This window comes from Macrotis lagotis, chromosome 1 (genome assembly GCF_037893015.1).
Source record: "Macrotis lagotis isolate mMagLag1 chromosome 1, bilby.v1.9.chrom.fasta, whole genome shotgun sequence".
NCBI classification, from domain to species: domain Eukaryota; kingdom Metazoa; phylum Chordata; class Mammalia; order Peramelemorphia; family Peramelidae; genus Macrotis; species Macrotis lagotis.
Window position 1 is genome coordinate 640,445,933 of NC_133658.1, and position 12,109 is coordinate 640,458,041.

Genomic DNA, 12,109 nt, shown 5'->3' on the forward strand with positions numbered 1-12,109 from the left:
AGGATATGCATATTTTTTATTATCTTTTGGGCATAATTCTAAATTTTTCTCCAGAAAGATTGGATCAGTTCATAACTTCACAGTTCAACAATGCACTAGTGTCCCAGTTTTCCCAGATTTCCTCCAATATTGATCATTTTTCTTTGTAGTCATGTTGGCCAATCTGATACATATGAAGTGATACCTCAGAGATATTTTAATTTGTATTTCTCTAATCAAGAATGATTTAGAGCAGTTTTTCATATGGCTATAAGCTTTGATTTCTTCATCTGAGAATTGCCTTTTTATATCCTTTGATCATTTTTCAATTGGGGAATGAATTGTTTTTTATAAATTTGATACAGTTCTCTATATATTTTAGAAATGAGTACTTTTTCTGAAACATTAGCTGCAAAAATTGTTTCCTAATTCCTTGTCATTTTAAGGAATATTCCATTTATTCCTATGCTCTCTTTTAATCTTGGTTGCAGTGCATTTTTAATACTAAAACTTTTAAATTTAATGTGATCAAAATTATCCAGTTTGTTTTTTTTTATAATGCTCTCCATCTCTTATTTGGTCATAAACTGCTCCCCTTTCCATAGATCTGAGAGCTAAGCTATTCCTTGTTCTCCTAATTGTTTTATAATATTAACTTTTATGTCTAAATCCTACACCCATTTTGACCTTATCTTGGTATAGGGTATGAGAGAGTTGGTCTAGACCTAGTTTCTGCCATAACATCTTCCAATTTTCCCAACAGTTTTTATTAGAGTGAGTTTTTATCCCAGAAACTGGGATCTTTGGTTTTATCAAATAGTAGGTTATTATGACCATTTACTGCTGTCTCTTTCATGCCCAATCTATTCTACTGATCTACCTCTTTCTTTCTTAGTATCAAACAGTTTTGATGACTGATACTTTATAATGTAATTTTAGATCTGGTTTGGCCAGGCTGCCTTCCTTTGCATTTTTTCATTAATTCCCTTGATATTTTTGACCCTTTGTTTCTCCATATGAATTTAGTTACTATTTTTGCTGACTTACTAAAGTAATTTTTTGGAACTTTGATTGGTATGGCACTAAATAGGTTATTTAATTTAGGTAGAACTGTCATTTTTTTTGGATTAGCTTGGCCTGCCCAAGAGCTATTTTCCCAGTTATTTAGATCTGATTTTATTTGTGTGAAAATTACCATTTACTGCTGTCTCTTTCATGCCTAATCTATTCTACTGATCTACCTCTTTCTTTCTTAGTATCAAACAGTTTTGATGACTGATACTTATAATGTAATTTTAGATCTGGTTTGGCCAGGCTGCCTTCCTTTGCATTTTTCATTAATTCCCTTGATATTTTGACCCTTTGTTTCTCCATATGAATTTAGTTACTATTTTTGCTGACTTACTAAAGTAATTTTTTTGAACTTTGATTGGTATGGCACTAAATAGGTTATTTAATTTAGGTAGAATTGTCATTTTTTTTGGATTAGCTTGGCCTGCCCAAGAGCATTTGTATTTTCCCAGTTATTTAGATCTGATTTTATTTGTGTGAAAAGTATTTTATAGTTGTTTTCATAAAATTTCTGAGTCTGCCTTGGCAGAGAGAGACTCCCAAGCATTTTATGTTGTCCGAAGTTACTTTTGATGGGATCCTAAGGATTTATGTGGGCTTATTCTATATCCTGGGACTTTGCTAAAGTTGATAATTATTTCCAGTAGAGTGAGAGTTTTGTTTCTTCATTACCAATTCTGATTCCTTCAATTTCTTTTTCTTCTTTTATTGCTAAAGCTAACATTTCTAATATAATATTGAATAATAATGTTTCTCCTCTCAATTTATTCCTATGCTCTCTAGTATTTTTAGTAGGAATTGGTGCTGTATTTTGTCAAAAGCTTTTTCAGCATCTATTGAGATAATCATATGATTTGTTAGGTTTTTTATTGATATTGTCAATTGTATTGATAACTTCCCTAATGTAGGACCAATCCTGCATTCCTGGTATAAATCCTGCTTGATCATTATGCTAGTGATAACTTGTAATAATTGCTTTACTAATATTTTGTTTAAAATTTTTGCATCTATATTCATTAGGGAAATTGTTCGATAATTTTCTTTCTCAGACTCTTCCTTGTTTAGGTATCAGGATCATATTAGTATCATAGACGGAATTTGGCAGACCTCCTTTTTCACCTTTTTTTCCCAAATTGTTTATATAGAATTGGAACTAAATGTTCCTTGAATGTTTGGTAGACTTCACTTATGAAGCCATCTGGCCCTGGAAATTTTTTCTTAGGGAGTTCATTGATAGTTTGTTCAATTTATTTTTCTGAGATAGTGTTATTTAAGTATTTAGTTTCCTCTTAACCAGAGCAATTTATATTTTTGTAAATATTCATCCATTTCACTTAGATTACCACATTGATTGGCAAATAGTTGGGCAAAATAGTTCTGAATTACTTTAATTTTCTCCTCATTGATGGTGAGTCATTTTTGATACTATAACTTGATTTTCTTCTTTCTTTTCATAAAACCAGCTCTTGATTTTATTTATTAGTTCAATAGTTTTCTTGCTTTAGATTTTGATAATTTCATCTTTAATTTTCACAATTTCTAATTTGTTATTTAATTGGGGATTTTTAATTCTTTCTCTAACTTTTTGATCTGCAAGTTCAATTTATTTATCCTATCATTCATGTAAGCATTTAGATATATAATATTTCCCCTAATAACTGCTTTGACTATATCTCATAAGTTTTGGTATCTCAACACTGTTGTTGTCTTGGATGAAATCATTCTTTCCATGTTTTATTGTTTGATCTACCTATTCTTTAAAATTAGATTATTTAATATCCAATTAGTTTTAGGTCTATCTCTCCGTGACCCTTTTTTGCATGTGATTTTTATTGCATCATCATTTGAAAAGGATGCATTCACTACTTCTGCATTTGATTGTGAGATTTTTATGCCCATGGTCAATTATTGTGTAGGTGCCAAGAAAAAAAACTATATTCCTTTCTGTCTTCATTCAATTTTCTCCAGAAGTCTATGTCTAAGTTTTCTAACATTCTATTTACTTCCTTAACTTCCTACTTGTTCATTTTATGGTTAGATTTATCTAATTTTGAGAGAGGGAGGTTAAGGTTTCTATTAGCAGAGTTTTGCTGTCTATGCCTTCCTGTAACTCATTTGAAGAATTTGGATGCTATACCACTTGGTGTATACATGCTTAGTGTTGAAATTACTTCATTGTCTATGGCACTTTTTAGGATATAGTTTCCTTCCTTATCTTTTAATGAGATCTATTTTTGCCACTGCTTTGTCTAAGGTAAGTATTGCTAACCCTGCTTTGCTCATATATTCTGTTCAGCCTTTTACCCTGTCTCTGTCTTGCATTTTTCTGCTTCAAATGTGTTTCTTGTAAGAAACATATTGTAAGATTCTTGTTTTTAATTCACTCTGCTATCTGCTTCTGTTTTATGGGACAATTCATCCCATTCACATTCACAGTTATAATTACTAACTCTTTATTGTTCCCCATATTATCTCCCCTCTGTATTTTTCCCCTTCTTTCACCTTATCCCTCCTCCCCAGTGTTTTGCTTCTGAATACCACCTCCCTCAATGTGTTTCCCCTTTTCTATCTACCACCCTCCTTAGATCTTACTTTTTCAAGAATTTGTCTGCATTTACTACTCTAGACCAATAGAAACATTGCTGTTGTGTCTTTACCTTCAAGTCACTCAAGGACATGTTTGTTTTTTTTTTTTGGTTTTTGCAAGGCAATGGGGTTAAGTGACTTGCCCAAGGTCACACAGCTAGGTAATTATTAAGCATCTGAGGCCAGATTTGAACTCAGGTACTCCTGACTCCAGGGCCAGTGCTCTATCCACTGTGCCACCTAGCTGCCCCTTGAAGGACATTTCTAATCCATCACAAAGAATAAGAATTAGCAAATCTCCAAATATTTCTACTTTGCTAGGCCTCTTTTTTGCTTGTCACACTGTGAAGCTCAACTTGACAAATGCTTTTAAAAAAACGGTACATTGATTTTTGGATAAGTTGACTGATTGCCCTATCTCCTCTTTTTGGTAGTTTGCAACATTTTGCCTTTACTGGGACGTTGTAGGATGGGACTCATGCTGGAACAAAGGAAGTTTTATTCCTTAGGAATAGGAATTGGTATTGGGTTTCCTTTTCTTTATACACTGGGCTCCCATGTCATTTTGGGAAAATGTGGGAAAAACTTATGGAAAACATACATTATCAATTCTCATCATCTTTTGAAAGAAACCAGATGCTAAGATATTGTGCACTATTTTTTGTTGGTTTAAATCAATTACTTAATTTTCTGTGATCCAGGATAAATCTTTTTCCCATTGCCACTGAATGTACTTTATGTTTCCTAAACTTTAAATTATTATCCAAATCAACTCAAAATAGTAAATCCTTGTTGTGGAAATAAGTTAATAACATCGATCATTTGATCAAACATCAAGCATTTATTAATTGCCTACTACATAACAGACACTTTGCTTTGCATAGTGAAATACAGTGGAAAAAATAGCCTTCTAAAAAGGAGCTTACATTCTAATGAGAGAGAAGAAGGACATATATGTTTATGCCAAATAATTATGAAGAGAATTAAATTCAAAGTAATTAAATACAAAGTTACTTGAAAGAGATGATGTTAGCCATTCAATCAGTGCTGGCATTGATCTGATGGCTGCTCTCTGAGTCTTGAATATTACAAAAGGAATTGGCACTTCATACAGGAGTTACTATGGGGCAGAAGATGGCATTCAAGGAAACAAAATGGACCCTTTGTCAAGTCATCACCAAAAGCTTATACTGTATGTCAGGTAAATGCTGCAGATATAATGAAAGGCAAACAAATAAGCAAGGACTATTTCCTGCCTTCAAAAAGCTCACAGTCTGGGGGTGGGGGTGGGTGGGAGACAACTCACAAACTACTATGCACAACCAGATAAATTGGGAAGAGGGAAAACTCCAAGATTAAGGAAAACTGGGGAAAGCTTATTGCTGAAGGTGAGCCTTTAACTGAGACTTGTGATCCAGGGAAGTGAGAAAGAGGAAAGGAAGAGGGAGAGAATTCCAGGCATTGGAGTCATCCAGTCAATAGAATCCTTTATTTACTAGGGCAATTGAGAGCAAAGGGTTTCAAGGATGTTCACTATCCACATAGGAGAGGACAACCTTTTCCATCTTGTTAGGATAGCTGGGTCCATCTAATGGCACATGTTTGGCAATGTGCCTTTGTTCGGACCTTTTCTGGAAGGTCACATGTTCTCCCTCTTTGCTAAAGGACACCTGACCAATCTCCTGATTGGACCCTTGGTCCCCTGGGGGGGGGTAGGAGAGGAAGAAGAGTAGCCAAAGAATTTAGTCATGCCTGCTCTTCAAACAGAGCTTTTCACTCTGAGAGGGCAGACAGTCCACCTCAAATGATTTTTAAAGGATTTGAAAATCTTTGAAACTACAGTGTTTATTTTAGACAATACAGAATGTTAGTTTGTATATACATGTCAGTGATTATTGATTCCAAAGCAATTAAAATGATTTGTTACACCCTTGGAATAAGATATTTATTCCAGGGGCACACAAATCATGCCAAGTTCTGAAATTCTTAAAATATTTTCCCGTTGTCTTTCCCATACTCATATTTGTATATAGAAGTCTATCTTTATATAGGAGATATAACTTTAAAATAATGAATCTTATTTTTAATGAAAGATATAAAAACAAACCTTCTAATGAATCTTAAAACATGCCCCAATTCTTAGAGAAAAATAATTATTCACTAAATTATTTAATATCATTTTTGTGCACATTCAACGTCTAGCAGATACACTATACTCTATAGTCAGTCCTCTATTAAGTCTCCTTTAAAGTGCTCCAATTCAGGGAAGGTATATTGGAGAAACCACTGTGTGTGCATGCATGTGGGTTTTGGGGCAGGAGATGCCAATCAAGGAAAGAAAATGAACCCTTTATCAAGTCATCACCAAAAGTTTATACTGTATGCCTTTCCTGGACTCAAGGGTTTTCTAATTTTACCCATTCCATTTTGCTTTCTTATCTTTAGGGGAAGCTGCATGACCATCAACTCATGGGAATCATCCCAAGAATTGCACATGATATCTTTGATCACATTTACTCTATGGATGAAAACCTGGAGTTTCACATCAAGGTAAGTGCCAATGGAAATTCTTTTAGTTGGGTTCTGAAAAAGAATGCTATACTAGGGTTTTGACCCTTGGCTAAGTTCTGGCACTAATATAGTAATTAAAGATCATGACTCTGCCTTCTTGTCAAGTGATAAGACCAAAGACATTAAAAATTATTATTGGAGAAACTCTTTAGTTCTATCTCCATATACAAAGTAAAGAAAGAAACAGTCATATGCATACCTAGGGTTAAAATATGCAACTTAACTGGAGCTACCAATTGAAAGCAAAACATTCCTTGTGGCATTTTCTATATATGTTTTCACTTGAGTCATCTGAATAGACTGCTTCATTTAACTTTTCATCCTATATAAATATGCCTGGGATTTGTATTTGACTTAGGCTGTCACCTTTTTAATCTTAACTCTCTAAATGTGAAATCAACTTGGAGAGCTTTCTTCTTAGATTCATTCTTGTTTTTATCCTGCTCACTTTCCCATGTTGCATGAAAATATAGTGGTAGCTGATCACTCCATTGTGGATTATATCTGAAAGAAAAGTATCTTTCCTTTTTGACCAGAATCCTGATACTGATTTATGCCTTTCTGGGGTTCTTGATGGCAGCAGGAAGTGCAAGTCTAACTTAGTTTGAAGGGATTGAGATTTAGGTGTTTAGTGTCTCTCCCCAAGGCAGTTTTACTTAAATTTTTCAAAATGCTGTCAGAGTACTTCTTTCTTAATTTTGGAGGGAGATGTTGAACCAATTACTTATTAATCTTATTAAGGTAAAAACATCCTTGACAGGAAGAGAGTTTGTTTTAAAGAACCAAGGATTTAGGATTTTTTTTTTTGTCTTGACAAATGTTGTATTAACTAGTTTTGAAAATGTAGAATTACAGATGGCTGAAAGTGGACAAATTATGTATTGGAACTTTATTCAGAACATGCAAATATTAAAAGTTGACTGCATGTGAGCAATTTCTTAGAGCAGAAACGGAAGTTTGATTAATGTACTGTTGACAATTTTCCTCTTAAAATAAAAGTTGAGCTTTTTAAATATTTTTTGTATTCTACAGCTGAATACTAAAAATAGCTAGTGTCCATAGTAAAAACACTTAAATTAATGAATAACAATCTTTTCTATATGTATTATAAAGGATCATTATTTGCTAGCTCTAGTGAGAGTGTCATACTTTGCTTTAAATCCATTATTCTGTGAAACTATTGACTGAATTTCTGTTCCTGAGATAAAAGAGAAGACATAACATACAATCCTATGAAAATTTCAACCCAATATAATTTGTGGATAAACTAAATGACTTCAATGAAACCAAGAGAAGGTAATCAAAACTAACAAATGATTAAATTTGAACTTAGAAAACTAAACAAAATTCCAGTTAATGAAGTTGCTAGTTATCTCATTTGATTTTAATCTAGAACACATTTTCTATTTTAACCATGAAAATAAGTTCATATAACAGAATATTAAAAATAAAAAGTCTAATGGAATTGGAAAAAATTCTGAATTATAAAGAACATATTCAACCTCTCCTCACTATTCCATTATTTGACTTTCATGGGAATCTTTTACTGAACATGAGTGAAAGAGAAGGAAAAAAAAAGAGAAAATGGGGCTAAGTGCGTCATGGAAGACACATACTATTGTTGGCAGAATTATAAAACCAGCATAGTCCATTAAGATCATCTAGTCCAACTCCTTTGTTTGATAGAGATAGATACAGAATCTAAGGTTCAGTGATTAGCCCAAGGTCATACAGATTGTTATGATAAAGCCAGTATGTCAATCCATGCCTTCTGACACCTATCCCATATACTTTCCAGTAGAACATATCTCTTTCTAACCCTACCTGGATCTTACACATCAAGTCATAACCTGTGCCAGTCCTCTCCTAGTTCATTCCCTATACTTTACCCAAACAAACATAGAGACTATTCTTTTCAAAATAGTACTTTCTTAGCATGGTAATCTGGAGTGAAGAACACTGATAAATTAAACAAACTTGCATTTATTAAACATTTACTCTGTGCTAGAGATTTTGTTAAGCTCTGGTGTTTCAGAAAAACAAAAGAAAACAAATAATTCTTCCATCAAGAAAGTTATGTTTAGAGTGGTAGAGTGGTATTGAATTTCAAAAAGTATATAAATGATTATATCTTATATGTAAAAATATGTGATAGAGTATTTATAATATGTAATATGTATCATTTGATATAATATATGTATATATGTTTATGCATATTATTTATCTGTCTTTGGATATATGTACATATATACATATATAGATGATAGATGTATGTGTGTGTGTCAGAGAGAGAGAGAGAGAGAGAGAGAGAGAGAGAGAGAGAGAGAGAGTGAGAGAGAGAGAGAAAATGGAAAGTAACTTTAGAGAGGTTAGCAAAAGAAGACTTGGAAGGTAGGAAGAGACCAATAGCTTACTTGATTCAAAAGGTAATAGGAAGCCTCTGGAATTTACTGAGTAGGGGGATTAGTCAAACATTTATTTTAGGAAATTGTATAGTGAGTAGAAAGCTAGAAGGGATAGGGAGATAGTTGAAGTAGGAAGACACTCTAGGGGAAGAATATTTCAGTAGTCCAATTGGGTGATTCTGAGACCTGAGATGGGGTAATTGTTGTGTGAATGAGGGGAAGGGGCTGAAAAGAAACTGTGGAGATAGATTTGCAAATTTATTGGACATATGTATTGAATGAGCATGAGGAGTTGAAGACTATACAGAACTTTATAATTTGAGTGACTGTTTCTATATAGCCAACCATTCTTTAGATAAAAATCTTTTTAAAAAGTAAGTTAATGGCATTTTTGAGATGCAAAGTTTTATTTCCATATCAAACTCCATTTGTTTTTGAAATAGGTTTCCTATTTTGAGATCTACTTGGACAAAATAAGAGACTTACTTGATGGTGAGTAATCTGAATGCATGTCCTTTACTTATATTGAACTAGAGAAGAGGGAAGTGAAACAATCTGGAGATAGTGTAATAATTCAAATTTGCAAGCAAATACCCAATTTAAGAATTTAGGTTCTGTGGATTTTTTAGGTTACTTTGTTTCATTATATCTGAATTTACTCTGAATGGTGTCTGAAAGAATCTTTGAGTTACCAAATCCAGAGGTCTTAAAGAATAAATTTACATGTGTTCCTAAAAACAAGTTGCTCAGATTTATTATTCTTTATAAAACTTTTAGCAATTTTATTCCATCAAAGGTATAATGATTGGATTTGTTTAGTGTTCTGCTGTACCTGTTTCCAATTCTCCACCTCTTCCCAGCCCCAAATGATGTTTCTTTAATTCTTCTTTTCTTCTTTGCATTGCATGCTGTCATTCTTCTCCTGGTAGTATCCAAGACAAACCTGGCTGTACATGAAGATAAAAACAGAGTCCCATATGTAAAGGTATGAGGAAGATATTATAGATCTAGATCTAGAAGGGACTGCAGATCCTTTTGAGTTCAAAGTCTTCATTTTATAGATAAGAAAACAGATCCAGAAAGTCATACATTTGATTGGTGGTAGTCTTTTTTCCTAGTCACTGCTAATATTTACAGTTCCCTAACCATTTTAAAAATGTGTGTGGATTTTAAATTATGGATCTCTATAATATTATTTTAAAAATATTAGTTCCCTAAATTTTATCTTTCCTTTTGCATTATAGTTTGCATATAGTTAGAAAGTGTAAATTTGATTGAATGTCTAATAATGACATTTAAGAAAATATTAAAGGGATCACCCTTTTAAGCCTTGGAATGAAATGCAGGAGTTGTGTAGCAGACCAAAAGAATTTTGGTATTGCAGTAATATCAATAATGGATGTATTCCATAGCTTCAGTTTGTCTAGTTTGAGTTAAATTAATTTCAGTGTAATGGGTGAAAGAGAAAAATCTGCTGTTTTTATCCTCCCTACCTCTTTAATTTTCTTCTTTTGATTTCCTGTCTCTCTGCCTTTGACTTAGTTGGACCCAGAGAGCTAGTACATCTAGATGCTTCTATGATGGTTTATTCTTTGCTGAAGGTTTGCTCAGACTTCTTTCTTAATGTAGAAAGTTGGCACTGGGCAAGGAGAGGAAGTTGTGAGAACCATATTGTTGTCTTACTGAATTGTCTATCCCTCAAGAAGATGATATTTTAGATATTTTAGATAAAAACCTTGTCAAACCTGTATCAACTCTCTTTCAGGGGTGCACAGAACGATTTGTCTCAAGCCCTGAAGAAGTCATGGATGTCATTGATGAAGGAAAAGCAAATCGCCATGTGGCTGTGACAAGTAAGTAATGAAGATTCTATTTTAAAATGTTCCTCAATCTCTTCATGTAGGCAGTGAGAGTAAGAATTCCTCCCCAACTGACAAAGTTGTTTCTAGACTCAAATGAGACCAAAATGATGGCAACCCACATATACACTGTACTTGACAGTTTACAAAGTGCTTTGTGTGCGTTACTTCATTGGTTTCTATGAAAGCCCAATGAATAGGTCAGTCAAGTACTATTCCCTAACAGAGTTAGGATTCACATCCAAGTCTTCTGACTTCAGCCTCCTCTTCAGTGGAACCAAACTATCACCACAGCTTGAAAAACACTTTGAAAAAACTTTCAATGATTCATCTATGATACAGAGGTTTTCTCATCTAGTTTGTCTCAGGCAACCCCATACACGCTTGACTATGGAACTAAGGCTATAAGCATTGTTTAACTTGTCCAAAATCTCAGTACCAATGATGTAGTTAGGCATACCATGTTAACAGTTAACAGCTGTTACTGTCCTTAAGTCTGACGGTCAGAAAGTAATTTCCTGGAGTGAAGGCAACTTCTGATCTCTATCTAGCACTCTAGTCACAAGATCATCACTCAGTTCTGGGCACCATGTTTTAAGAATTTCATATAGAGTAAACAAGAAAGTCTCGTTGAAAGCAGCTAGACTGGTGGAAGACTGGAAAACATTATATATAAGGAGTAGCAAAGAAAATGGGTTTTTTTTTAATGTAGAGGAAGAAGATAGTGAAGCTTTATAGATATTTAAAAGATCATCAAGTGGAAGATAGATTAATTATATTTTACATTACCCTGGCAGGTAGATCTAGAAGCAGTCAGATTGTCAGCCAATCTTGATGAAGCGTCTGTTATATTCTAGGCTAAGCTCTGGGAATACAAAGAAAAAACTAAAACCAGCTCTTACTTTTGAGGAATTCACAGTGCAATGAAAGAGACAATATGTAAACAATCATATTCAAACAAGATGAAACAGGGTAAATTGGAAATAATCACAGAGGGAAGGCATTAATTAAGTTGGAGGGATTCTCGAAGCAGGTAAGACTAGCAGAGACTTGAAGGAAGGCAGGGAAGCTAGGAGATAGACTTGAGGCGGGAGAGAATAGAAATGTTTTTGAGTTAGGAGATAGGAATGTCTAGGGTAAGAAACAGGAAGGAGGCCAGTGTCACTGAACTGAAGCATCTATGGAAGGACAGACTGGAAAGAGTCTGAAAGAGGTGAGATTATGAAGATTTTTAACAGGTCTAAGAATATTCAAAGAGGAGATTCCAGTTTTGTACTTCAAGGTAGTGGGGAGTCATTTCTAGTTTATTGAAGCGGAATTTGGTGGTGGTAGTAAAAAGGCAGATACAGATTGTGATATAAGGAAAAGCTAAACTTCTGTTATGATTGGTGATTGAGAGAGGCAGTTGCCTAAAGGATAGAGTTAGTCTCTAAGTCATGAAAAGCCAAGTTCCATCTCTGACATAGGCTGGCTTTGTGTTCCTGGGCAAGTCTTTTAAATCTCTGAGACTAGATGCAGCAGAGCAAGTGCCCATCTGCTTTGGTAGAGAAAGTTTTCTGATCAGGAAATCTCTATACCTATGAAACCATAGGTCCAGTGCCACTTCACTCATCCATGAAGATGATATCCATTAAACTA

General features: G+C 33.9%; 1 protein-coding gene across 8 annotated transcripts in view; it reads left to right on the forward strand.

Moving 5' to 3' along the window:
- KIF5C (kinesin family member 5C) overlaps positions 1–12,109 on the forward strand; it is a 228,390-nt gene that overhangs the window by 131,224 nt on the left and 85,057 nt on the right. For 7 of the 8 annotated variants that reach the window (XR_012474162.1, XR_012474159.1, XR_012474160.1 and 4 more), the window contains exons 4-7: positions 6,082–6,186; positions 9,056–9,104; positions 9,542–9,597; positions 10,378–10,465. Coding sequence is in view for 4 of the 8 variants with exons in the window: in XM_074215135.1 (XP_074071236.1) it covers positions 6,082–6,186; positions 9,056–9,104; positions 9,542–9,597; positions 10,378–10,465 (298 nt within the window). In the remaining 4 variants the exon portion in view is untranslated. Of the gene's footprint in view, positions 1–6,081; positions 6,187–9,055; positions 9,105–9,541; positions 9,598–10,377; positions 10,466–12,109 lie in introns of those variants that run through there. The other variant, XM_074215138.1, reaches the window with a different exon arrangement.